The 27,741-nt window shown below is 41.2% G+C and overlaps 1 protein-coding gene and 1 long non-coding RNA gene across 5 annotated transcripts in view; both read right to left on the bottom strand.

The window, feature by feature from the left end:
• The window catches only part of RAB3GAP2 (RAB3 GTPase activating non-catalytic protein subunit 2), a 95,737-nt gene extending 81,204 nt beyond the window's left edge, over positions 1-14,533 (bottom strand). For 2 of the 4 annotated variants that reach the window (XM_032319163.1, XM_032319164.1), the window contains exon 1: positions 14,256-14,370. In XM_032319163.1, the coding sequence (XP_032175054.1) occupies positions 14,256-14,370 (115 nt within the window). Of the gene's footprint in view, positions 1-12,183; positions 12,987-14,255 lie in introns of those variants that run through there. The other 2 variants (XM_032319165.1, XM_032319166.1) reach the window with 2 other exon arrangements.
• Positions 14,534-15,788: 1,255 nt separating this feature from the next.
• Positions 15,789-21,685, bottom strand: LOC116575670. The gene is made up of 3 exons (XR_004279900.1): positions 21,541-21,685; positions 16,178-16,293; positions 15,789-15,860 (listed from the first exon to the last, which is right to left on the bottom strand). It is a non-coding gene; the product is annotated as an uncharacterized LOC116575670 (long non-coding RNA).
• Between the last annotated feature and the right edge of the window lie 6,056 nt (positions 21,686-27,741).

Below are 27,741 nucleotides of genomic sequence, written 5' to 3' on the forward strand. Positions count from 1 at the left end.
TGTCTTCAACAAATGGTGCTGGGAAAAGGGGACACCTACATGAAAAGGATGAAACTGGACCACTTTCTCCCACCACACACAAAAATAAACTCAAAATGAGATAAAAGAGCTAAATGTAAGACCTGAAACCATAAAAATCCTACAAGAGAACACAGGCAGTAATTTCTCTGACATCGGCCGAAGCAATATTTTTCTAGGTTGTGTCTCCTGAGGCAAAGAAAACAAAAGCAAAAATAAACTGTTGGGACTACATCAGAGTAAAAAGCTTCTGCACAGCAAAGGAAACAGTCAACAAAACTAAAAGACAACCTATTGAAAAGGAGAGGATGTTTGCAAATAACATATCTAATAAAGGGTTAGTATCCAAAATATATAAAGAATTTATACAACTCAACACAAAACAAAAAATCCAATTAAAAACGGATAGAAGACATGAACACACATTTCTCCAAAGAAGATATACAGATGGCCAACAGACACATAAAAAGATGCTCAACATCACTCATGAGGGAAATGCAAATCAAAACGCAATGAGATATCACCTCACACCTGTCCAAATAGCTAAAATCAAAAACACAACAAGGATTGGTGAAAATGTGGAGAAAAGGAACTCTTGAGCACAACTGGTGGAAATATAGAAGGGTGCAGCCACTGTTTAATTGTTCCTCAAACAATTAAAAACAGAATTACCATATGAATGGACATTCATGGATCCATGGATTACCAAGGATGAATGGATAAAGAACAGGTGGTATACACAAAGAGTGGAAGATCAGCCATTAAAAAAGAATGAAATCTTACCATTTACGACAACACGGATGAATCCAAAGGGTATAAGGTTAGAAGAAATAAGTCAGGGAAAGACAAACACCAGGATTTCAACTGTATGTGGAATTTAAGAAACAAAATAAGCAAGGGCGGGGGGGGGGGGGGGGGGGGGAGAGACAAACTAAGAAACAGACTCTTAAGTATAGAGAACAAACTCATGATTACCAGCGGGGAGGGGGGTAGGGGTAGGGGTAAAATAGGAGATGGGGATCAAGGAGCGCATTTGTGATCAGCACTGGGTGATGTAAGGAATGGCTCAATCAGTCGCTATACGGTACACCTGAAGCTAATATAACACTCTATGTTATTAATACTGGAATTAAAATTTAAAAAAATAAAATAAACTTACCTATAAAGAAACTTCTAAAAAATGGGAAATATTGTCATTGGAGAAGTCTAAAAATAGATTATGAGACTGCTTTCCTAGTCTTGCTACTTTCATGCTATGATTCATGTGCCGGATATGGTTCCTAAAGCAGTTACTTTACAACAATATTACATCAGAACGGCATCCGGCTATAAGCTAAGTATTTCAAAGCTCATTTTTTTAAAGACTTTATTTATTTATTTGAGAGAGAGCGAGCGAGCACGCAGCAGTGAGGGGGAAGAGCAGAGGAAAAGGGAGCAGCAGACGCCCTGCTCAAAGGGAGCCCCATGCAGGGCTCAGTCCCAGGACCCTGACATCATGACTTGAGTCAAAGTCAAAGACAGATGTTTAACCCACTGAGCCACCCAGGCATCCCTTAAAGGCTCATGTTTTAACTGGGGGTTCCCATCCCATTTCCTGTACAACCTAAACTAAAAAAATGGCACTTCCAAGTACATGAGACATTTCTGCTTAGTTTTGAATCTTTTACTTTGGCGGTGTGGGGGTGGGTGTGTGCGAACCTTTATTGAACGGTGAACTTCCTTTAAAATCAATTTTCATACCCTTAGCCAATTTCCTTTTATTTATCTAGTTTTTTAAAGATTTTATTTATTTGACAGACAGAGATCACAAGCAGGCAGAGAGACAGGCAGAGAGAAGGCGGGGGGGGGGGGGGAGCAGACTCCCTGCTGAGCAGAGAGCCCAATGCAGGGCTTGATCCCAGGACCCTGAGATCAGGACCTGAGCGGAAGGCAGAGGCTTTAACCCACTGAGCCACCCAGGTGCCCTGCCAATTTCCTTTTAAATTCACAGAAACTCAAGGACTACGTTGAAGATTTGAGTCTTTGCAGAAGTTTGCCAGCTTAAAATATTTCATCAGTCCACCTCATTTGATGAGCGTTCATTCAAGTTTTTTACCACATCTTGAATTATACTTGTTCTTTACATTAAAAAAATTCATAAGCTGATCTCTAACCAACGTATATGACTTGAAAAGAAATAAAAATATATGACTTGAAAAGAAATAAAAACAGGCAAGATGAATAAATAGTAACAAAAAGCAACTACTTCCTCACTGATTAGTCATTTGACTTTTCAACCCTGAACTTTATACCTGTCACTGAAGATGACCATCGTGATCTAGAGGAATTGATAACATACGCACCAACTGTTGTTCTTATCCTGAATAAGTTCAACGTTTTGCCTGAATGTGTAAAACCACTCACTGACTTGAACTTCAACATGTAAAATGTAACTACACCTCCTTCTGGAAAGAATTTTTTCCCCTGAAGAGATCAGATGACACTAGTATAAAAAAACTCTTCAGTCTCTCACTTGTTAAATGATATAATCATTGAAACATAGAGAAAACACATTTTAATGCAATCATCAAAAATTACAGTTTTCTTTTTTAGGGGTATTTCCAGTGAATGAATTATTCCACCAACAAAAGCTCAAATAAGAAATTCAACTTCTGTTTTCCATAGTTCTTTTTAATTCCCAATATATCTTATTTCGATCTGCTTCTGAACAGCCTGTCCCCATAAACTGAGTGTGTTTCTCATAGAAGAAGAACCTGAAGCTAGAAAGGAAATTGAATCCTGAAGTGGGCAATTAATTTGGCAATATTTGCTTTTTCCAATATGACTATGTCAAGATCAAAAACCAAATGAGAAACTGGAATTATTAAGTGTTAGGAAAAGGATGACTTAATTTAATCTCCATGGTCTAATAAAATATCTTATTAGCACAGAAGCACATCCATTTCCATTCTTCTGAGACAAGGAAAAAAAAAAAACAGAAAATGTACTTGTTTCTGTAAGGAGAAGGAACCTCTAGAACTTACGACTTGTAAATAATTTAAAAACTTCAACAAATCTTACCTGGCTCTCCTTGGCCAGGCAAAGAACCCATCACTTACTAACCCAAAGTAAAAAATAACTAAAGAATAGAGAAGCTGCTTCCTAATTTCTTATGCCTCGGAATTATTAATCTACTTCTAAGGAAGTGGGAAAATAAATTTCATATTAGCATTTTCTTTTCAGCACCTAAAAATATATAACTATCTAAAATGAGGCCATCCCAATTCAGGAAACAGAGCTTCTTTCAAACCACTATCACTAAATCATACTAGATCTTAAAGGCCCTTTTAGTTCTATTTTTTTTTAAATTTTATTTATTTATTTGATATAGAGAGAGAGAGAACACAAGCAGGCAGAGTGGCAGGCAGAGGAAGAGAGAGAAGCAGGCTCCCTGCCAAGCAAGGAGCCTGATGAAGGCAGACAGGACAGGATTCCAGACCCAGCTGGGATCATGACCCGAGCCAAAGGCAGCCGCTTAACCGACTGAGCCACTCAGGAGTCCCAAGGGCCCTTTTAGTTCTGGAATTCTAACAATCCCTGTTGTCAAATAAGTGACCTCTTGTATCACATAACAAAGTATGCCCTAATAGACAATTCACAAAATGACAGAACTGAAAGTTCTAAAAAGCTCTAAAAAGTTTATAAAAATAAACATGTTCCCTTTGGCCAAAAACCTAAGAAATCTTTAGAACCACCTTAACAAAAGCAACAAAACAAAACAATCCATATAAACAATGAAATTTAATTGCCTGATTCCATGTTCTATTTTCTTTTAAAGGACTAAAGGCAATAATATATTATATTAGAAAAAAACTGCATCCTTTATAATGGTTTCCTACAATGCCATGTTACACATGTGTATCCAAAGCAGCAGAAAGAGATGAGCATTGCTAACAGGGTAAGGGTACACCATTATGATATATGGGTGAAGGTATGTAAACAATGCTAGCTATTTTGGTACTTTCTGCATATTCTAAATCAACACTATTATTTAACCCATTCTAATATTCAACTAGTCTCTGTGAGAAAACTTTCTTCATATTTAAATTCTTCAAATACCAGCTTAACTTTGCTATTACCTGCTGTTTTTTAAAAAAAAATACAGATAAAGCCTGACAATAATCTTACTATCACATGAGAACCATTATTCACTTATCAGTAAAGCAAAAGTCAAGGGAACTGATAACACAGAATGACAACATACGTAAATGGGCATTTCTGTTTAACATGGATAGGAATGAACCTGACGAATTTTTAGAGTAATCTGGCAACTGAAACCAGCATTTAAAATGTGAATTTCTATTATTCGGCAATTCCAATCCTGGAAATGTACATATAGAAATACCAATATCCTGGGCACCTGGGTGGCTTAGTTGGTTAAGCATCTGCCTTCACCTCAGGTTGTGATCTTGGAGTCCCAGGATCGAGTCCCACATCAGGCTTCCTGCTCAGTGGGGAGTCTGCTTGTTCTCTCTCTCTCTCTCTCAAAAAATTAAATATCTTTAAAAAACAAACAAACAAACCAATATCCTACATAAAGACATGCAGAAGGATGCTTATTGGAGCATTTTCTTATAGCAAAAATTTTGGATACGATCTAAGTGTTCATTGATAGGGAAATAGTAAAATAGAGCCTTGTAGAGTCTTCATTGGAACACTGCACAGCCTTTAGAAAGAATGCTACAGAGTTGCATATACAAACTGGGAAAGATATATAATTAAGTACACATACACACACACACACACACAGAGTTCCAGAATACATATATTTTTTTAAAGATTTTATTTATTTATTTGACAGAGAGAGATCACAAGCAGGCAGAGAGGCAGGCAGAGAGAGAGGAGGAAGCAGGCTCCCTGCTGAGCAGAGAGCCAGATGCGGAACTCGATCCCAGGACCCTGAGATCACGACCTAAGCCGAAGGCAGCGGCTTAACCCACTGAGCCACCCAGGTGCCCCCCCAGAATGCTTATTTTTTAAGAGTGAGATAATAAAAATTAAAAAATAAATGCCCAAGCAACAGGTCTGTGTGTTGACAAAGCAGAAAGTCTCAGAGGATTCTCACCATAGCAGCACAACAGAACTTTCTTTGATGATGGAAGTGTTCTGTATCTGTGCTATCCAGGAAGGTACCCACTAGGCATATGTAGTCAATGGGCACTTGAAAAGTAGCTAGTATGACTAAGGAACTGAATTTTTACTTTTATTTTCTATGAAACATAAATTTAAATTACCACATATGACTAGTGGCTACCACACTAAACAGCATGACGCTGAAGTTTTAACACCTAGAAGGTAGGGTATGAGTAGCCAAAAGGTGGTTTCATGTCTGATTTAAAAAAAAAAAAAAAAAGCAATGCGATAATGAGTAACTATGTCTCTCTTGACCTTCTCTTCTGGGCAGTTTATATGTGAGACGTAGGTTCACACGGTACAAAGAAACATGACCTGTGTTTGAAAGACTGTTTCTGGTCTCCTTTTCAAGGGAGAAATATGGGCACGGCACACATTTTAGGATTCAAGGATTCATTGAATCAAAGGATTCAATGATTCCTTTGCATAAGGAAGGTTCATTTAGGGTCTCTATAGCTCCAAGTGGTATTATCATAGCAGTCATCAAAAATTACTTGCTGTCTTATAATTCCAGGATTGTCACTTTAAGTAAAATCAAATAATGCCTAAGGAATACCAATCTAAGATTGCCCCCCCTTCTGGAATACTGCAGTGGCCCCCCACTGGTCATTCTGCTTCCACATTCTCCCACCACTCCCAGCCATTCTTTCTTTGCTGACATAAAAATGTCTCCAAAATATTAACTGGTTATCCTATTTCTCAGCTCAAATTCCGTTTTTATAGATTGCCACTGCTAACTCTAGCAAGTTTCAAGCTCCATCACCATTGTTACTGCCTGAGTTCTCTTTACTTCTGAAGGTCCGCATCTGACTTCTAGAAACATCTCCCAAACAGTCACCTACCTCCAGCTTTGAACTACCCAACCTATTCTTTTCACAGCCACCAAATCCATCTGTCCACAACTCAAATCTTGAAATGCTATGCTTTCGTTTAAAACCATCCATGGCGGGGCACCTGGGTGGCTCAGTCGTTAAGTGTCTGCCTTCAGCTCAGGTCATAATCCCGGGGTCCTGGAATCAAGCCCCAGACTGGGCTCCCTGCTCAGCAAGAAGCCTGCTTCTCCCTCTCCCAGTCTCGCTGCTTGTATTCCCTCTCTCGCCGTCTCTCTGTCAAATAAATAAATAAATAAAATCTTTTTAAAAAATAAAAAATAAACATCACTGGTTACCCTCTGCCAAATAAAAAAAATTTTTTAAACCATCAATGGCTACGCTCTGCGGATAGCAGAGGTTCCTAATAATCTGCAAACAGGTTACAGGTTGAACCAAGATATTAATCCTCTCATCTTTTAAGACAGCCAGGTAGGGCCTGGGGCTACTGGAAAGCAGGTCACTGCCCACCATGAGTAGCTTTATCTATTTTGTATGACCAATCTCTCCACTGCCGTATTAACTGACATACTTTTTAAAATATACTTTTTAAAAAAATATTTTATTTGACAGACACAAGCAGTCAGAGAAGCAGGCAGAGAGAGAGGGAGAAGCAAGCTCCCTGCTGAGCAGAAAGCCCGATGCAGGGCTCGATCCCAGGACCCTGAGATCATGATCTGAGCCAAAGGCAGAGGCTTAACCCACTGAGCCACCTGGGTGCCCTTAACTGACATAATTTTTGTTATGTTAAAAACATAACCTGAAATTTACCGTCTTAACCATTTTTAAGTATACAGTTCAGTAGTGCAAAGTATATTCACACTGTTGTGAAACAGATTTCTAGAACTTTTTAATCTTGCAAATATGAAACTCTATACCCATCAAATAAGTCCCCTTTAGTTCTTCCTCCGAAGTCCTAGTAACTCCATTCTAGTTCCCATTTCTATGAATTTAACTACTTTAGTGAAATCATACAGCATGTGTCTTTTTGTGACTAATATTTATCATAGCAGTGTCCTCGAGATTCATTCCCATTGTAGCATATTGTAGGATTCCCTTCCTTTGTAAGGTTCAATAATATTCCACTGTGTGTGTGTGTGTGTGTGTGTGAGAGAGAGAGAGAGAGAGAGAGAGTTTATCCATTCATTCAACATAAACATTTGGATTACTTCTACTCCTTGGGTTTTGTGAGTAGTGCTGCTATGAACATAGGTGGGCAAGTATCTCTTGAGACGCTGCTTTCAACTCTTTTGGATATATACCCAGAAATGAGATTGCTGGATTATACAGTAATTCCATCTTTTTTTGAGGAAATTCCATAATGTTTTCCATAGCAGTGGGATCATTTTATAATTCCACCAACAGTGCAGAGCTCCAATTTCTCCACATCCTTGCCAACAGTTGTTATTTTCTTTTTTTTTTAATGGATGTGATCGCCATCCTAATGGATGTGATCGCTCATTATGATTCTGATTGGCATCTCTCTTATGATTACTGATACTGAGCATCTATTCATGCTTATTGACCACTTATATGAAATCTTTGGAAAAATGTCTATTCAAGTCCTTTGCCAGTTTTTAATCAGTTTACTGTTGAGCTACAGTTCTTTATATACTGAGGACACTAATCCCTTATCAGATAAATGATTTGCAAATATTTTCCCCCGTTCCATAGGTTGCCTTTTTACTCTTGATCCCATCCTTTGAGTCATGTTTTAAATCTTTTAAAGTTTGATATAGTCCCATTTGCCTGTTTTTGCTTTCGTTCCCTGTGCCTTCTGTGTTATATCCAACCAGAAGTCATTATGAAGTTCCAATGTCATGCAGCCTTCCCCTATGTTTTCCTCTAAGTATTTACAGTTTTAGGTGTTTATGTCTGTAATCCATTTTTTTGTATTTGGTGTAAGACAAAGGTCCAACTTCATTCTTTCGTGTTTGGATATGCAGTCTTCCAAGACTTTGTTGTTGAAGAAACTGTCCTTTTCCCTACTGAGAGATCTCGGTACCCTTGCCAAAGATCATCTGACCATATATGCAAGGGTTTATTTCCAGACTCTAGCCTACTGGTCTATTTGTCTTTATGCCAGTACCAGTTTGACTACCTTGAATTGCTGATTTTCATTATTGCAGTTTTTGTAATGTTTTGAAATCAACAAGTATAAGCCCTCCAACTTTTTCCTTCTTTTTCAAAACTGCTTTCACTATTCAGATACCAAGTATTTTTTTTATGTGTGCTATAATGGAAAAAGAAAAAAAAAAGATTGGGAACGACTGAGCCCTATAGAAGACTGCCTTCGAACTTTTTATTTATATATATCCCAAGAGGTTTTCAATGGTATGTATCCCTTGTACGAAAGATGTAATTTCTTAAATACAATAAACATGGTATTTTAATATAAATGTATACCATCCTTCTAAATGTATTCAGTGGATTCTATATACTATAGGAAAATTATGACACACAGCAACGTCTGTTAAAAAATGATGTTCTCTAAAAGTAATTTTTTTCTCCTTAAATTCTTATTTCTATTCCATTTCCTCCAAAGTGCTATTCTAATGTAATATTATTTTTATTATTAATCCAAAAATTTCTCTGCAGAAACATGAACTGAGAAAAGTGTTCTTGTGGTAAGACTCCACATATTAGAATTTTTCTTCTTGACTTATTGCAATTATTATTATAAGTTGGTAACTGAGAAAAACAACACACACATATCACAAATTTTGATGATGGACATAAAAACAAAAATTATTAGGAAATGTCTCAGAGAGATGGATGGGAGAGCTCACGGTGCCTTGATTAAAGGGGAAATTTTTTTTTTTAAACACCCTGAAGCAACTTACTATGATAATGTTCAGAATATGTGAAAGATGAGTCTTTAGTGAAATGGGAAAAGGGCAGGTAGAAAACTAGGTACTTTCATAAGAGTACATGGAAATTAATTTATTTTAAACGACCTGTTTCCAATTAACCCATGGGCAAATTTCCATGTAACTCCAAAGTATTAACTTCCATCTGACGACCCTGTACTGTGTAAAATTTAAGTTCCCGACAATCTCTGCAGCTTCGTCCCTCACCATACCCTACTCTCCACAATTTGCTACTTGCAGCTTTCTGAACCCCATCCTGTTTCACATCCCTTACTTGACCATTTGCTCTCCATCTGATGGGATAAGACTTGGTAAAGCTGATGCTTCCTCTCCAACAACTTCCCTGAATCCCCTGTACAGCATGAACTAACACTCCTTCATTCTCCAACTCTCATGTGCCAAATTACAGGACAACACCTGTAACATTCCTGTTACATGCTTATTTCCTTTATTGACAGGAAGCTCCTTGAGGAGAGGAACCTATTTTATTCACCCTTTAAGACCACTTTGTTCTGAGTACATGGGAAGTACTCAAAAAACACTAGCTCTATGAAGGAATTAAAGACTACGTTATGTCTCAGTTTCCTCATTGACAAATTTTATCAGCGAGAGCCTCTTCCAATCTTAAATTGCTAACAAAATCCATTAACTCCACAAATTTTCTGAAACTCCTATAAACGTTCCCCCCAGTAGGATCGCAAACAAGAGAAAGTTTTTCACAAAGCATAAAAAATGGGTATTTTATGTCCTTTGTAATATCCCATCCTGTAAAGTAATCCCATGATTTTAGGTGATCCTAAAAAGCACACTCTGCTCAGTGACTGTATAAAAACACGACTTTAATTGATGACTCCAACATAACTCCCTGCATGCTTTATCTTCTCTTTCTGGTAAGAGGTGAGAAGGAAAGCTGCCTTACTTTTTTAGTATGTCACTAGGAAACTATTTTCTTATCAAGTAAATTAGGAGATCCACAATACTGTAATACCCATTACCTCCAAATATTCTGATTCTCCCTCTCTGTACGTGTATTTCTTTCTCTGCCCAACTTGATTTTAAATATCACAAAGTTCTGGTCTAAAAATCCAGTCTCACTGGAAATTATGCCACTGTAGTTTACATGAGGACCCCTACTATTACCCATCTCTGAAATTTCAAAGTATGAAACCAAACTTTTTGTCTGAAATAGCATCTGAGTAGAAACAAGTATTAATAGTTATCACTAGTGTAAACATTCAGAAATAGTAAGGTTCTAGACCTCTTTTAAAGCCATAGAAGAGGGACACCTGGGTGGCTCGGTAAGTTAGGCATCTGCCTTCAGTTCAGGTCATGATCCCAGTGTCCTGGGATCAAGTCCTGCCTCGGGCTCCTTGCTCAGCAGGGAACCTGCTTCTCCCTCGGCCTGCTGTTCCCCCTGCTTGTGTGCACACTCTCTCTCTCTCTCTGACAAATTAAAAAAAAAAAAAAATCTTTAAAGCCACAGAAGATAGTCTCATTTCTCAATTGAAGATACAAAGTAACAAAGTCATACTGTTATTCTCCGACAATTCAAACATGGAAGAGAGCAGTACTGAGTTCTGGATGCCCAGGTGCCAGTTATCATTAGGTCTATGCCAGCTGTCCACATTGAAATAATCAAAACAACTAATAAGCCTTGAAGATTATCATTATTGTTATTCTGGTTTTACATATCCCCTATAAATGAGCTGGCATAAGAAATTAAAACTATATAAGCTAGGAAGATAAAAAGATCTCATGACTCCTTTCCCAATAATCATTTATAACACTAATAAAAGTGAAGCAAAGCAAGGTCAAACACCATCAATAGGTTAAGGCAGGTCCTACATGAGTAGTTCAGTTTCTCTTAATGAAGAGCCCTTTACAAATTCTATTATTTTTCTTTGTTTGTTTTTTAATAAAACAAGACACGCAGTGATTATGGGAATCTATAGCACTAGTCATCCCTAGAATTCCAAATACATTATTAAGAGTAGGACAAGATATTTTGATGACCTTTATTAGTAAATTAAAGCACTGTTTTAACTGTAAAATATTGGTTTGGCAAAGGGGCTCACTGGTTAAGCTCTTTCTCCATTTATTTTCCACATGAATTGATGAAAGCCTCAATAATACCAATATACACAAACCTAAGAATTTGATTTGAAAGGATAATAAATTAAATCACACTTGTAAGCCTGTAAGCACATACAGCAAATTAATCCAGATGCTTAGGGGTATGACTATACACCCCCAACTGCCTGGATTGAGTTCATATCCTTAGACTAGCCTTCACTGTGTGACCTTGGACAAGTATTCAACCTGTATGTGCCTAAATTTTGGCACCTCTAATTGTGCTATACAATATGGTAGGCACTAGCCGCAACTGGAACATTTTAATTAATTTAAGCTTAAATTAAGTAAAATTAAAAATTCAGTTCTTTGGTAGCACTTGCCACATTTCAAGGGCTCAAGAGTTACATGTGGCTAGAGGCTACCATACTGGACAACACAGACACAGGGACAAAAACAAGACAATATGACTCAGAGTAACAAATATGATTGGGGGGGCAGGAATGACTACATTAGATTTAGCGATCAGAAAAGGCCTCCAGGAGGTGTTGACAGCTGAGATGAGACTTGACCAACAAGACGTGGCTAGAATGCAGATCTGCATACAGCCTCCAAAGCAGAGGCAAGAGCAAGGGCACAGGCCTCCGGCACAAATGAGCCTGACTGGTTTAACCACAACAAAGCGTGCCTGAAGCACAAGAGGTAAGGGGAGAGTAAAACGGGGTGCAAGAAGCAGCAGGAGGCAGGGCCTCATGGGCCTTACAAACAATGTAAGACCTTCAGATTTTATATTAAGTACAATTAAAAGCCATAGAGTTATAAAGGGGCATGTCATGATCTAAATTGTCTTTAAAAGCTCACTCTGGCTGCTTTTGGAAAATAATTACAAGAAGCCATTAGCGGAAGCTGGAAGTTCTGTGACAAGACGGGTGCCGCTGCGCAGATGGAAGAGCAGGGGAGTGGCAGAGGGATGGAGAAAATGTGTTGTTTCCTCTACATCCCCTGTCCGCCGTCCTGGATCCACCATCCTTCACAACCTGGCCCCTTGAAAAACTCAACTTCTTTGTTTTAGCTCCTCAGTGGCCTGTAAATATGCCTTGTGCCTCCACCAGTCCACAGAAACTGTCCTAAGGTCCCAGCCACCTGCATCTTCCCCAAAGCAATGGGCACTCGTGCATTCTCACCTTAGCTGACCTCAGCTCAGCTGCAACTGCTGACGCTCCGCCGCTTCATCACATCCTCTGCTCCCCGTGCTCCCTGGCATTGCTCTCACCTGGTTTTCCTCCCTTTCTCCATCTTCTTCCCATTAACGTCTACATGACTCATAAACAGCAGCTCCTCTAAGGGCTCATCTTCAGTACTCGGTTCGCTTCACTGCATACACCATCTTGGAGACTGAACCGACCCTTCCAGCCGGTAATCCTCAAATTAACATCGCTGGCCCCCGGGGGGAATTACTAACTTTTAGACCTCTAGATTGTGTTTGACTGCACTCCCTCCCTTGGACATAACAGAAACAGTTCACATGCAAAAGGTTCAAAGCCTTCCTCCTTCATTCTCTCTCATTAAACATCCTCGCCCAGGCCAAAGGCATTCTCACAGCAATTTCCGTCATCAGCTACGCCCCCACCACCGGATGGATCTTCACCAGGTCCTGCAGACTCTACCTCCTGAATGGCTTCCCGCTCTATCTCTTCCTCTCAAGTCCTGCGGAGGTGATTTTAGTTCAAGCTCACAAGGCTTCTTGGATTTTTGGCACAACCTCCCACCAATCTCCCTGCTTTCCATCTTGCCACAGTGCCACCAAGGCACAGAACAGGTATCCAAAAACGTGGCTGAATGCGAGTACAAACCTGACCATGTCCTTTCTCTGCTGGAAGTCTTTCACAGGTGTCCCACTACTTCCGTAGGTCTCTCCTGAGCAAACAAACCCCTTACCACCTTACAGCCTCATCTCCCCACACCCCCCTCTTCAGGCAGGCAGCTCTTCTTAGTTCTCTAAATGTCACCTCATTTCAGGCCTCCCTTCCTCTGCACATCCTATGACCCCTCCCCTACGCATCTAACCATTACTTCGAAGGTGGGCTTCCCTATGACCACTTCAGGGAGGGGCCGCTAGTGCCAATACATACATGTGCATGTATGGATATATAGACACACGTGTATCAATCACACCGATGGCTGTTAATATTTGTCCCGGTAAACCACAGCTCCTAGAGGGCAGAGACCGCCCCCCCTTATTTGCTCTGCAGCACTACTGACCCGCACAGAGTAAATATGCACCGATCCCTCCGATCTGGTATCTTCTACATTTAAGAAACAGGAAGGAGTTTACTTACTGGGCCTTTTCTCACCATTCCAGTATAGCACAAAATGACCAAAATGACAGCGCGGTACTACAAAACCAAACGTGCTTCAGGTGGGAAACACGAAGAAACCAATAAACACAAATGGGAGAAACGTGGGCAATTCTGAGAAGCTATGCAGTATCTAAGAAACCCACTTGGGACTTTATACCACCTGGACCAGGGCTTACTTAACACTCCTCGGTGATAACGACAGGGGGGAGGCGTCTCTTCGCAGTCCAGGAAATTAACTTTTCCCGGCCGTGTGGCTGTAATTTTCGTTCCCACTGTCGAGTCGCCCTCACCTCCTGGCAGGTTTTCCTTCTATGGCAGACGCTTACTCACCACCTCAGCAGTCACTCACTTGTCAATCAGACATTGATGCTCTACATCTGAATGGTGGGGGAAGGGGCCGGAAGAAGGGAGACCGGGCGACGATGCACACTTTCAGGAGGGAGGGTGGCAGAAGGCCCCAGGGATGGAGGAGAGGGCGCGGGGTTGAGGCAGCACCGGGGGAGAGCGCTGACAGCTGGCAAGGCACGGGGCGGAGGATGCGATCGCCGAGCAAGCCGTGCGGCACCGGGAACGGTGGAGGGAGGGGGAGCTGGAGAGGGCACTCGGAGAGGAGGCTGGGGAGGAGGGCGAGGGCAGTGGGGTCGGCAGAAGCGACAGGACGCAGGGCGCAGTTCTGGCCAGAGGGCGAAGGTTCAGGAGAGAGCTGGGCGAGAGGGAGACAACACCGACGCCGCCAAGGCGGACGGAGCTGGAGGACGAGGAGGGGCAGGGGATCATCGCGGTGCGAACAGGGAAGAGCTGGGGCAACGAGGCGCCCTGAGGGCAGCGGCAGCGGGGCGGCTGGGAGACCCGAACCCGCGAGGGAGCGGGGGAAGGGGGAGCCGAGGGGCACTTACTGGGGTCCCTCCGCACGGCGCCGCTGGGGGTCTCCTCCCGCAGATGAGGGAAGAGGAAGTCCCGGGCGGCCTGGAGGTCCTGGAAGTAGCAGAACTGGACAATGGAGCAAGCCATGGCTCCGGGAACCCCGCTCGGGCACCCACCGCACCTCACCACGCCCTGCCCCCCGAGACCCCACGGCTTCCACAGCCGAGTCCGCACTGCTTTAGCCGCGCAGGGGCGGGGAAACCAAACCGGAAGCTGTCAGCGCGCTCGGGCCCGCCGCCTCGGAGCGCTGCGCAGGCGCGGAACGGCCCAGGCGCCGGGGGGGGGGGGGGCGGGCGGCGAGATCCGAGTCACGTGACCGGCGGCTGCCGGGGAACCAACGTCGACGTGGACCCTGCCTGCCGGCTTTCGTCCGGGCTCTGCGCCGACACCCGGGAACGAACCCTTTTTTTCGTTCTGGCTTTAAGCCAGAGATGACCTAATTGGACGTTGTGCCCGCCAGCCTTTGAGTCATTTAACCAATCTTATTGATGTCCTACTGTTGGCACGATCCTGATATTCCAGAGAAGAATCCCTGTGCAGCTCAGCGCAGGCCGGAGGGGGACGGTCCACCACCCAAGCCTCCGAGTTTGAAGAGCTCGCTTTCTCTTTTGGGAATCAGCCCCGTGAAGATTAACGTTTAAATGCTCCTCCTGCAAATTCCCATAGTACTATGCACGGCCTAATACAGTTACGTTGTATTACAGACTTGTAAGTTTTGGACACCCACTTGGTTTTTCATTCATTGTAACGTTCATCCGTCCATTCAGCAAATACTTGTTGCTGGTCTTTTCTATGCCAACCACGCGAAGCGCTGGGTATGAAGCAGAGAATAAAAGGGATGAAATACTTGTTCCACGGGGCTAAAATTTTAGTGGCAGATAGGTATTGAGCAATTAATGACTCAACCATTTAACTGAAATCGTGACAATGCTAGGAAGGGGAGAAGGACTAAGCGGTTGGACAGAACATGACAGGGGACCCTTACATAGTGGTTGTCTCTTTAGTCTTGTTGGGGTGGGTGTGGAGGGTTGCCGAATCAGGAACAGACTTTGTTGTGTAAACTCTTGGAGGTTGGGATCTCATTTAACTCCTCTTTGTATCCACAGTGTCTAGCATAGGACCGGCAGGTAGTGCTTAATAAATATTTACTGAAGGAATAAGTGGAATGGAAGTCTACACAAAGTAAATAGAGTAGCCCACTTTTATTACATGGCACTTTATATTTTTTAAAGTATTTTTCTGACCGTTGTTTGGGGTAGTCACAGTGCCATCCTGATAGAGTGTGACTTATCTCACTTTTTTTTTTTTAAGATTTTATTTATCTATTTGACAGAGAGAGAGAGACCATAAGTAGGCAGAGAGGCAGGCAGAGAGAGATGAAGAAGCAGGCTCCCTGCCGAGCAGAGAGCCGGATGCGGGGCTCGATTCCAGGACCCTGAGATCATGACCTGAGCTGAAGGCAGAGGCTTTAAACCACTGAGCCACCCAGGCGCCCCACTCTCACTTTTTTTTTAAATAAAGAAATTAACCTAAATGTTGTTGAGAAGACTCTTGAAGTTCATTTATGTAATTTTTTCCTAAAATACAAAAAGGAATGATTTTAATGTTAGCACAAAGCACCATAGACACTCACATACTTCCCAAAACCCAAAACAGAAAACTAATGTGGTCATCCACTTTATATGACGGAAAATGGGATGGAAATTAATTGAAGGCATATAGATGTAGTCCAGAACATTCATGTCTGTTAGGCCTGTGTACACAGTTAGTCCTAAAAATACAAATATCACTTAGTGCCCAGGATCCTACTCCATTAATTCCTCTTTCTGGAGTAGAATGGTTGTCACAAAATTAGCTACTCTATGTTATCAGCTAAATAAGGATCAGTTCTCACCTATAAAATACATGGGTGGGTTAGATGTGCTATAAGTTTCCTTAAGCATCAGAGACCTGTAATTCTAGGACACAAGCGTGAAGAAAAGGCAAACTTTCAATGCTTCCATTTTCCATCTAAAAAAAAAAAAAAATGGAATGTTTCTTCAGATCATCCTGTCCTGGTGATTAAAGCCCCAAAATATGGCACCAATACCAACCCAGAATAAATTTTAAATTTATATTTCTAGATTTGCAGGATGAATAAAGAACACGTGATACTTTTTGGAAGGATACAGTGTCATTCCTTGAAAACCATTCAAGTTCCTATTCAGGTAAATACATTTTGCGGAAGTAACTGCCTTTGGCTGCTTCAGCTGGCCTTTTCTTCCCTGAGGCATTCATATATCTCCTGTGTCGTAGCCATTGAATTTCATTATTGCTGGGTTTCAATGGCGAAGTCCCTGACTTCCTTCCAAGTGGTATTGAAAAGGCTCATTCATGAATGTTTTGAAGGACTTCAGATACCCTTCACAGAAATTACAACACATTCATGAACTGAACTCTTCCCCCAGGAAGTTGTAAAGCGGCGCGGGGAGGCCTCTGGAGTTCTGCTGCCATGGTTTCTGTGAGTGTGGGAGGATTGTGTTAGACAGGGAACATCACTAACCACACAGTCACAAGGAAGCACATTGCAGAAAATGTGCAGGCTTTACACATCCCAGAATAGACTGTGTCTTTCTGAGGTATGAGTTCGGGAGCTAGGAAAAGCACCGCAATAATCCAGATTCTGTGACCAAAATCATCACAGGAGGGTACTAACATGAGTTCTCCAGAATCCATGATTGTGAGTTAGAGCGCTGGTAACTGTGGTTAAAAGGGAGAGAGATGCCTCCTGAACATGGTCGGCAGCAGGTCCCTGCCCGTCTTTAATGACACCCTGAAGTTGAAGGTACTGAGATTCGGGATGGAAGGAGAAGTGTGAAAGAAAGAACGAACAATGGTCTTAGAGTTAGGAGATTGTGGGTCAATCTCGGCCCACTAATAAGTCACATGACCTTGGGCAATTCATGTCACCTTCCAGGGCCTTTGTCTCTTCATCTGTAAAATGAAGAGAAGGCCTCTGAAATCTGTCTCAGAGATGCATAGTTTTGGTAGGAGACTGGGAAGGAAAAGGTCTCAGAGTTCGAGCGCCTTAAAAAGAGGGATCTCTGTAGACACCCCAGTAAGAGGCATGGGTGGACAGGAGTGACCACAAAGGCACTGAGCGTCTCTAAGCGCGAGAAAGGAGAGGGGAAAAAGAGGACAAATGGACACTGAAACTTTACCTCATAGTTTTACAGAAGGTCACCCTCGAATTGAGGTCTGAATTGAAGTGTGAGCAAAAGCAAGGCCTGTATACAACTAGGCTTTATCCAACAAACATCTGCAGAGGATAATCTAATTTATTATGAAAAGGGAATGTGGTAAACACAGCGAGGTGATAAGGACGAGCCCTTCGGAGGGTCACTACCTAACCGGGAAACAAACTACAAAGGATTCTAACGAAAAGCAGAGTGTGATGAGGGTTGTGGGTGACTTTCGGTTCTCATACAGGGCTGTGGGAGAAAAAAGGGAAATCAATTTTGATGGGTAAGCTTGTCCAGTGGAAAAGGAGTGGTGAGGAAGAGGAATGAAAGCCAATAAATAGATTGTTCCAGATTACAGAGAACCTCAAAGCCCCAATACTACTATCTGAATTTTATTCTGCATACAAGATGTAGCCAATTGAAGATTTTTTTTTAGAAGATAGAACAGGATGAGGCAGCAGTATGTGGCATAACGAAACGCACAGACACCTCAAGATATCATTAAAATATTCTACATGAGATGTAATGACAGTGGAAAGTCAGTCCCACTCTGGAGGCCAACTCAGTGGATTTTTAGTATATGATTAGATACGGGTAGTAGAGAGGGAAGATGAGAGTCAAGGTGACTGATGTTCAAGTGCATTGTGCAAAGAGCTATGGAGATGGCAATGTCATGTCAGCAACCAAAAGAGAGAATGCCAAAGGAGGAATGGATTTGGGCCAACAGGAATTGGATGAATTCTGTATTGGATGAATTCAGCATAGGTTGTGTTAAATTTGAGGTGCCTATGGAAGAAGTAGGTTTAAAAAAATTTTTTTTATACAGAAGTTAGAAATATGGGATTAGAAAGGCCAGAGGTAGCCAATGGAGGAAGAGCTCTAGTAAAGGAGACTGGAAAAAAGCAAAGAAGTAAACATACATAGTAGGACCATGTCACAAAGGCCAAGGGAAGCAGAAGAAAATTTCATGACCAGGTGAATCGATTGTGTTGAGTTCAATAAAGAATTGAAAGGGAGTAAAAGATAAGAAGAGGTGATTGCATTTACTAGGTAGAAAGTCACAACTGATTATCCGGTTTATGGAATACCAAAGTCTGTTTCCTTGGCAGAAAATATGTTACCTGACTTCAGAGATAGCTTATTTTCCTAACAGCCACAGGGGCTAGTTACGGCATCTTTTTCTTTTTAACTCTGGCTAAAGGAGAAACTTTTTAGAGAGAGAAAGAAGTGTTTCTTTTTATTGGCATTTAGCAATTAGAGAAAAAGAACTAACTTCACTAAACTTTCAGTGTTTTACTGCTTGCTTGAATGTAATAAAATATATTTATATTTTTCATATTTTCTAATATTTACATTGGGCCCAAATCTATAATGCCATAGAGAAGATATTAGCATACTTGGTTTAAAAAATATAGGTACGATGGTGCTTATAAATCTTTATCTTTATGTGTGTGTCATTCATAACTTTTTTTAGATAAAACTAGCACATAAGGGTAGCTTCAGGTGTACAACATGATGGCTCAATATTTATGTATATTGCGCAAAGATCATCTCAAGTCTAGTTACTATCTGTCACGATACATAGTTACAATTATTTTCTTGTGATGAGACCTTTTGAGATCGACACCCTTAGCAACTTTCAAATAAGCAACACAGTCTTATTAACTATAGTGACCATGCTGTATATCACAAGCCCCGACTTACTTATTTTAGGAGAAGTTTTACCTTTTGACCTCCTTCACCCATTTCACCCAAACTCCACACATCTCCCCCCGCCCCCCCATCTCTGGCAACCACCAATCTGTTATCTTTCTGAGAGCTCGGTTTCGTTTTGTTTTGTTTTCATTCCAAGTATAAGTTTCCGTCTTCTTGACCTTACTGCATTTACAACGTGTCACCAGCTTTTTTTTTTTTTTAAGATTTTATTTATTTATTTGACGGATAGATCACAAGTAGTTAGAGCAGCAGGCAGAGAGAGAGGGAAGCAGGCTCCCCGCTGAGCAGACATCCCGATGTGGGGCTCGATCCCAGCACCCTGGGATCACGACGTGAGCCGAAGGCAGAGGCTTAACACGCTGAGCCACCCAGGTGCCCCGACTTGCCACCGTCTTTAAAACAATGAGAATGGGTGTTTGTGGAAGAGATAATCCATTCCCTTTCTTACCTTTACTGAGAGAACGCTCTATTATTGGGGCAACTAAGTGCCTGGATTTAAAAACGAATCTTTCTGGTTCCCCAATCTGGTCGTCAGACTCCCCAGTCTCTGGATTCTGAGAGTATCCATACGACTGAGTTCTGGCCCATGAGATGGAGCACAGACTGTTGGAATTGTTGGAAGGAATTTCCAGCAAGTTTCCTTTAAAGAAGAACAGACAACTAAGAAAAACGCTTTTGATCTTTCCTCCCTCTTTTCTGTTTCCTTCATAGAATGTGACATCACGGCTGTAGCTCCAGCATCCATTTTAGACAAATGAAGTGACAGAGCATGAGGACAGGAGCTTGGGTCTCCTTTGTTTTGTGAAGCTGTTATGTCATGCTTGGACAGCCAAATCTGGATTTCTTTTACATGAGAAAATAAATCTTTATGTGTTTCAGCTACTGTTATTTTGGGTTTTCTGTTACTGCAGCAGAACCTAATCCTGACACAGCATGACCTAAATAACCAAGAGGAACTGTTTGTGAAGGAAGCTTGGTCTGTTCCATAGGTCGTTTCAACAAAAATATTTTCATTTATCTGATATTTTTTTTCTCTAGAGTAGTTCAGAAGAGATTAGACCAACCACCTGACACTTTGCGTTATTTAAATACTTTTGGTTTCCTTTGGATGTAAAAATATACCCCCGGTGACCAAATATTTCTTGTTTTCTTATTTTGCAAAACTGAAATCGATCCTGAAGAGGTTCTATGAAATAAAGAAATACCCCTAGGGTTGTCTAGTAGCTGAGTGAGAAGTCTCAACCAGTGATTTTCATAAGGGAAAATCGAGGGCAGATCAACAAAAGGGCAAATTGTCGGAAGGAGCTCTAAGTAAACCTGGGACTTCAAGTTCAGAAAGCCATCCCACTGGGATCTGTGAACTCTTCATAGCCGAGGCTGACATCTTTTTTCACCGGACTTTGCCAACCTGATGCATCCTGTCCTTCCTGGTTTCCCAAACTCTACCTTCCACAAAGCTGCAACCTCCCTTTTCTTTCCCCCTTGGATCACTTTGGATCTGGATATGTTATTAGCTTCTTCTCAGCTTTCTCCTCTCCTCTAGTTCCTTCTCCAAAGTCACTCTTATTCCAGACTCCTTTCTTTCTGTTAATAGTATTTATTCTTCTGCTGGTGGATTATTTAATAACAAAAAGGCTAAAAATATTCTTGGGGCGCCTGGCTGGCTCAGTCGGTAGAACATGTGACTCCTTTGAGCTCAGTTTGCACTTGGGGGTAGAGATTACTTAATACGTAAGTGCTTTTAAAAATTAAAAAAAAAAAACAGGGACGCCTGACTGGTTCAGTCGGTTAAGCGTCTGCCTTTGGCTCAGGTCATGATCCCGGGGTCCTGGGATAGAGCCCTGCACTGGGCTCCCCACTCAGCGGGAAGCCTGCTTCTCCTTCTCCCACTCCCCTGCTTATGTTCCTTCTCTCTCTGTCAAATAAATAAATAAATAAAATCTTTTAAAAAATTAAATAAAATCAGGACGCCTTGGTACCCCAGGTGTTTAGGCATCTGACTCTTGATTTCAGCTCAGGTCACGATCTCATGGTCGTGAGATCCAGCCCCATATTGGGGTCCTCACTCAGCAGCGTGTCTACTGGAGAGTCTCTGTCTCTGTCTCTCTCTCTCTGCCCCCCACCCCGCACTCATGCAGTCTCTCTCAAATTAATTAATTAACTAAAAATACAATACAATAAAAATATCCCTTAGCTTCCCCTATTCATCAGCCAGCCACCAAGTTCTATTGATGTAACCTCCAAAAATGTCCCTCGGATTGAGCCCCCCTTTTCCATCCTGATCTCCATCTCCTTATTCCAGACCTTCATGACCACTTACCTGAGCTATTTTTAGAGCTTGAGGATCCCTCTTGCTGCTGATTCTGATGTCTTCCCTCAATCATCGTACACGTTGCTGCCCGAATTGTCTTCCTGACACTGTGATTTGGTAAATCTTCCAATCACTCTTGCATTTCCTCTTTAATTTGTTCATTCATTTAAGGGCTCTCTTGGAGGCTCACTAGGTGCTGTGAATAATCAGGGACCCTATGGACATAAATATAAATAAGACCCAGTACTGGTGGAGGTTACTGGAGACGGGGGTGGGGGGGGGCGCTCCTGAGTGGCTCAGTTGGTCATATTCCTGGGGTCCTGGGATTGAGCCCATGGGCTCCCTGCTCAGTGGAGAGCCAGCTTCTCCCTCTCCCCGCCCCCTACCCTGCTTGTGCTCTCCCTCTTGCTATCTCTCTCTCTCTCTCAAATAAATAAATAAAATCTTTTAAAAAATGCTACAAAGGTGCAGAGGAGGGGAAATAGCACAACTTTGGGATTCAGAAAAGGCTTTTTGTAGTAATAGCTGAATTGAGTCTTGAGAGCAGAATAGGTTTTAGCTGGCTGATGACAGTGGAAGGGAGAAGGGGGGAAATTAACCCGAACAAAGGAAATATCACTAAAAGCTTGGGAGCAGCAATAACTTGCATGTACAGGAAACACAAGCAGCTGTTTCTAGAACATGAAGGGTGACACCACGGTCAAGGGGGAGCACAGAGTGTTGGCCTATGTGAACTTAAACGTCCTCAGATTTTATTTCCTGCAGAAAGTAAGGGTTAGTCGATATTGCTTGGCTTGCTTAAAGGTGAGAAAAGTCTCTTTTTTTCATCTTCTTCATTTATACCACTTTTCACATCTTGCCGGCAGTCTAAAGGCCTGTGGGGAGAGGACAGGATTTTGTAGGCTGGCTAGCTTCTCACGACGCGCTTGTCCATTCCCACTGGAGGCTGAGTTTAGGTTGAACGTTGGCTTTGTGTTCCTCTTTGGTAAAAGTTCCCCAGACTATGAGAGTCTATAGTTGAGGAACTTTCCCTTGTGGGCTCAGTGAAGCACTCCCCTCTTTCTGGGCTTTTCATTTCTCCTCCTCACACTGGCATTAGGAGACCCAGTGTCTCATTTTTCTTGATGTAGTTTTATTCCCTTAGATGTGGTCCCTGAGAATAGTCCTGCCAGCAGCCACTGATTTGATTGATATTTGATTCCTCTTTCAAATCTTTTTACAAATCCAGTCCTTACCACTATCCGAACTAGTTGAATCTTTTGTTCTCAACCATACTCTATTCTTCTCTTTCTTGCACAAAGGTGTTACCTGGAAGGTTTGAGCCTTTCAGGACTATAGACCTGTACAGAGGTATGCTGGAACATTCTAGAATAGTTAAGTTACTGAGCACTTGCTATATGTTGCTTCTCTACCTGGTACACTTTGAAATCCCTTAAAATCCAGCTCACCTATCACCTCGTTGGTGAAAGACCTGACTTCGATAGGCAAAATCAGTCACTTTGAACCCCATTAGCTTTTTATTTATGTATTTGTTCTAAAACTATAGTAACTTGTATTATGGTTAACTGTTTGCATTTCTGTCTCCCCCACTAGATGGTGATGTCCTCAAGGACAGGGATTATGACCTGTTTACCTTTGTGACATTCATGTATTCACTTATTTGATACATTAAAGAAAAATACCTACCAGGTATCAGGAGCTAAACATACACGCAACTCTTACCCAGTACACACAGAAACACATGTCTGTACTAACAGATAATAAATTCCAATGAAAGAAAATAAACAGAGAACTATAACTCCATTTTGAAAGTGCAATGTTGAACATACAAAGGAGCACATAAAAGGGCATCTCATTTTGAGGATCAGAGAGGGCTTCCTGGAGGAAGCATCATCGAAGCTGAGGTCAGAAAAATTGAGTAGGTGTTATTATATAAAGTGGATGGTGGATAGAATGGAAACAAGGAAGACAAAGTATTCTGAGACACACAAGAAATAGCTCAAAACCCAGAGGGGAGAAGACATAGGGATGTAGAGGTTGAATTCCCTTAGCCTGTCTAGATCTAAAAGAAAAGCATTAAGATAAATAAAGCTGGAGATGCAAAGGGGGCAAAATCATGTTAGGACTCAGGGATAGGTACTAGGATTTATTCAGATGTGTCCTTCTCCAGTGCAAAGTACTTGACAAACAGTTAATTGACTAATGAATGTCTGCGGAAGAGAGGGAAAAAGAAGGAATGGTCCAGTACTCCAGTGGCTGGGAGGTCAATGACAGGAAAGGCAGATCCTGCCTGCCCTCAAGGCTGCAGAAAGACAAGACATACCTGTGAATATGTGTAAATAAACAAGTCCCTTGGATTAAATACCAGAATGGCAAACTTGGTTAACTCTGGAGAGATCACTGTCACCCAGCGCCTGTATCAAGACGGTGGGATCTGAACTTCTTCTGTAGGATGAGTATGGTTTCAACAAGAAGAAAAGACAAAAGGACATTTTGAGTTTTACCACATGGAGGTGGGGACATGGCGAGGCAAAGTGAAGGAGGAAAAGAATCCCTTTAAAACTTTTCTTGGTTCCTCTTCCTATCAACTTCCATTTAATGAAGAGGTGTTTTGAGAACATCAACATGTTTGCTGAGAGGTCCCACCACATAGGGCATGGGAGTCTGTCTAGAAAGGCCTTTTAATGGAATCAGAGCCCAAGAGACTCTCCTTCATACACTTGACCCCAAGTGCATATACTTTTTGGTATGGCTATGTGTTCTGAAAAAAAGGAAGCACAGTGTTACAAAAACATGTTCAGTGTTCATTGTTCAGCTAAAATAAATACTGTTTTCCAAACAGGATCAATTTGCTTTACAAAAGCAACCAACATCCTACAAATTTCAAGCAATCTAGAACATTCTAGAAACAATCAAAGAACATTCTAGAACAACAAGTCTGTGGATAGTTTCTCAGAGCCTGTGTAGTGGAATTTGACTTCTACTGTCTTGGCTAAGTCTTCTATTACATGTGCTGGCATTTTTGCCTTTTGTCTTGTAAACACATTCCAGCTGTAGCTTGCAAATCACAGTTGGGTATCTTTGAATTTTTATTTTTCCAATTTTAGCAAGTGAAATAATTTTCTCTAAATGTAATGGTTTATATTTTATGAAATTAAAATGTATTTTCTCCTCATATTTTTTCTTTTAAGCTTTAAAAATTTTCGGCACTCTTTTTCAGTCTTTGCTATTGTTTGCAACACTCCCAAATTTAGAATAATCCCCTAAATTTTCTTATTGAGCTTTTTTTTTATCCTCCTCTCTTAGAAAATTCTTATATATGTTTATTTATAGACTATGACTTAAAAGTGTGGGTTCACTGTGGAATCTCAAAATATACTTGTAGACACATATCCTGACCAGATTTATTATTTCCTTGCACATCCTTCTTTGACAGGCCAGCCTTACTGTTATATGTTGCTTTATGATAATTTTAGCAGTTTAAAATCCTCCTTTCCAAGTTGATTTGAATCAATATTGCAAATAAGGTTTCATAAAATATGATCATGATTGAGATGAAAATGAATTTTTTAACCATTAGTTAACATTTACTAACAGTGGTGTGAGGGACTCAAACTGCCTCCTACCAGCTGGCCAGACCTGATTAGTAACATTTCAAGAAATTTGTAAACTATTTGCTTTCAGCTTTGTGTCTTAAAATTTGTCACAGTTAGAATATCTACACCAGAGAAATCAGCAAACCCTACAACGAACTGGGATTTACTCTTTCTAGCCTTACCAAAACCACTTGTTAAATATTTACAAGCATATGACCCAGGTAATTTAAGGATTTTATTTATATTTTTGGCAGAGAGAGAGATAGAGAGTACACAAAGGGGGGGGGGGCAGCAGGCTAAGGGAGAAGCAGGCCCTGCTTCTCAGATAAGAAGGTAATCTGGTGTTCTCCAGAGAAATAAGAGATAGATAGATAGATAGATAGATAGATATAGATGATAGATTTTTTAATTTAATTGAAAATTTTTTTTTAACATACAATGTTTTATTAGCCCCAGGGGTACAAGTCCGTGAATCGCCAGGTTTACACTTCACAGCACTCCCCATAGCACATACCCTCCCCAATGTCCATAACCCAACCATCCTCTCCCTCCCCCCTCCCCCCAGCAACCCTCAGTTGGTTTTGTGAGATTAAGAGTCTCTCATGGTTTGTCTCCCTCCCGATCCCATCTTGTTTCATTTGTTCCTTTCCTACCCCCAACCCCCTTACGTTGCCTCTCAACTTCCTCATATCAGGGAGATCATATGATAATTGTCTTTCTCTGATCGACATATTTTGCTAAGCATGATACCCTCTAGTTCCATCCACATCATTGCAAATGGCAAGATTTCATTTCTTTTGATGGCTGCATAGTATTCCATTGTGTATATATACCACATCTTCTTGATCCATTCATCTGTTGATGGACATCTAGGTTCTTTCCATAGTTTGGCTCTTGTGGACATGGCTGCTATAAACATTCGGGTGCACTTGCCCCTTTGGATCACTACATTTGTTAGATGAGAGATTTTTAAAAAAGATTTTACCTATTTATCAGAAAGAGAGAGAGAGCAAGTACAAGCAGGGAGACCAGCAGGCAAAGGGAGAAGCAGGCCCTCCATAGAGCAGGGAGCCAGATGTGGGGCTGGATCCCAGGACCCTGGGATCATGGCCTGAGCCAAAGGCAGATGTTTAATCAACTGAGTCACCCAGGGGACCTGATCCAGGTAATTTTGTAAAATAGATTTTAACTTGTGTTTTCTTAGTACAGAGCTTTTGAAAATGTCTCAAATAGAATGTGACATTTATTTTTATATAAAATTGGTCCCATTCTACCCATATCTTAGCTCCCGGGTCAGCTTCACATGAATGCATAAGATGTCGTCTGTCTAGAGCACAGGCTTGCTATCGTCAGAGCATCTTAAGTGTGAGTTCTAACACCACTTCTGTTTAGTGGCGTAAGCAGCCAGATGACTCTAACATATCCTGTAACATGGGTGTAAACCACTTAGCAGTTTCTAGCTGACACAGACTATATTTTACTGAATCCAAGACGTCATTGCTTAAAAGATGGACCATTATTTGGGGCACCTGGGTGACAAGGAGAGATTTTGTTAGGAGGCTCCATCTATTGTGGAAATAGCAGTTGGGAGGATTCTGAATGAATACAAAAGAGATGCTGTTGGAATTATTTGATTACCCTCTTCTCCAAGCACTACTATACTTTTAGTTTGTTTTTAAACTTTTGGAACAATGTACACTTTTTCTTTTTTTTTTCACATTTTCTTTTTAAAAAAATGCAGATAGCACATGACATTTAAAGGAATTCATCCATTGACAGTAGCTTCTTGATCTATAGTTTACTCTGGTCTGCTGGCCAATGTATAAAAAATCACAAGTGATGTTTATTACTGATGACTTCTTTCTTTTTGTTTAAGATTTATTTATTCATTTTTGAGAAAGAGTACATGCATGGGGTGGGCAGAGGGAGAGGGAGAGAGAAACTTTATCAGATTCCTTGCTGGGCTAGGAGCCTGAGATCATGGCCTGACTGAAACCAAGAGCATGACAACCAAGTGCACCACCCAGGGTCCCCACTGATGATTTATTTCTTAATAATCATGGCCTTCTTTTTCTGATGAGTTGCTTCTGAACTTCACAGGTTAATGAAACTAAAACACATTTGAAAACTTTCTGTGTGAGCCATGTGTTCTTAATAGAAAAACAGCAACATAGAACTACATATTTGGTTGTCTTTCTCGCCAGTTAGGTTACTTATATCTTAGTGGGAAAAGTGCTATTGTTTTGATATGTCTGCCGGCTACTTACAAGGCGAAACTTAATTATGACGTTGTAGGGGACCAATGATCAGGGATTCTGTAAACTATGCATTCACTAACCTCAAAATACAAACAGCCAGCAGATAATTTATGGTGTCTTACGAGCGACAGTGTAAATGGCAAAAATGCAGCAAGACAACTAAAAAAATCAACTTAAAAAATCAAACATCAAAGCAAACTGAAATGTTGAATCCATTTTGAAAACCACTGATTCTGAACAAACATGGTGTTTGAGAAGACAAAGGGTCAGATAATCATTTGTAAGCAGGATAATAAATCATTTCTTGTTGCAGAATTTGAAAAACCAACACCATGACTTTTAGATTATCCAGCAGC

This window comes from Mustela erminea, chromosome 17 (genome assembly GCF_009829155.1).
Source record: "Mustela erminea isolate mMusErm1 chromosome 17, mMusErm1.Pri, whole genome shotgun sequence".
Classification (NCBI taxonomy): Eukaryota; Metazoa; Chordata; class Mammalia; order Carnivora; family Mustelidae; genus Mustela; species Mustela erminea.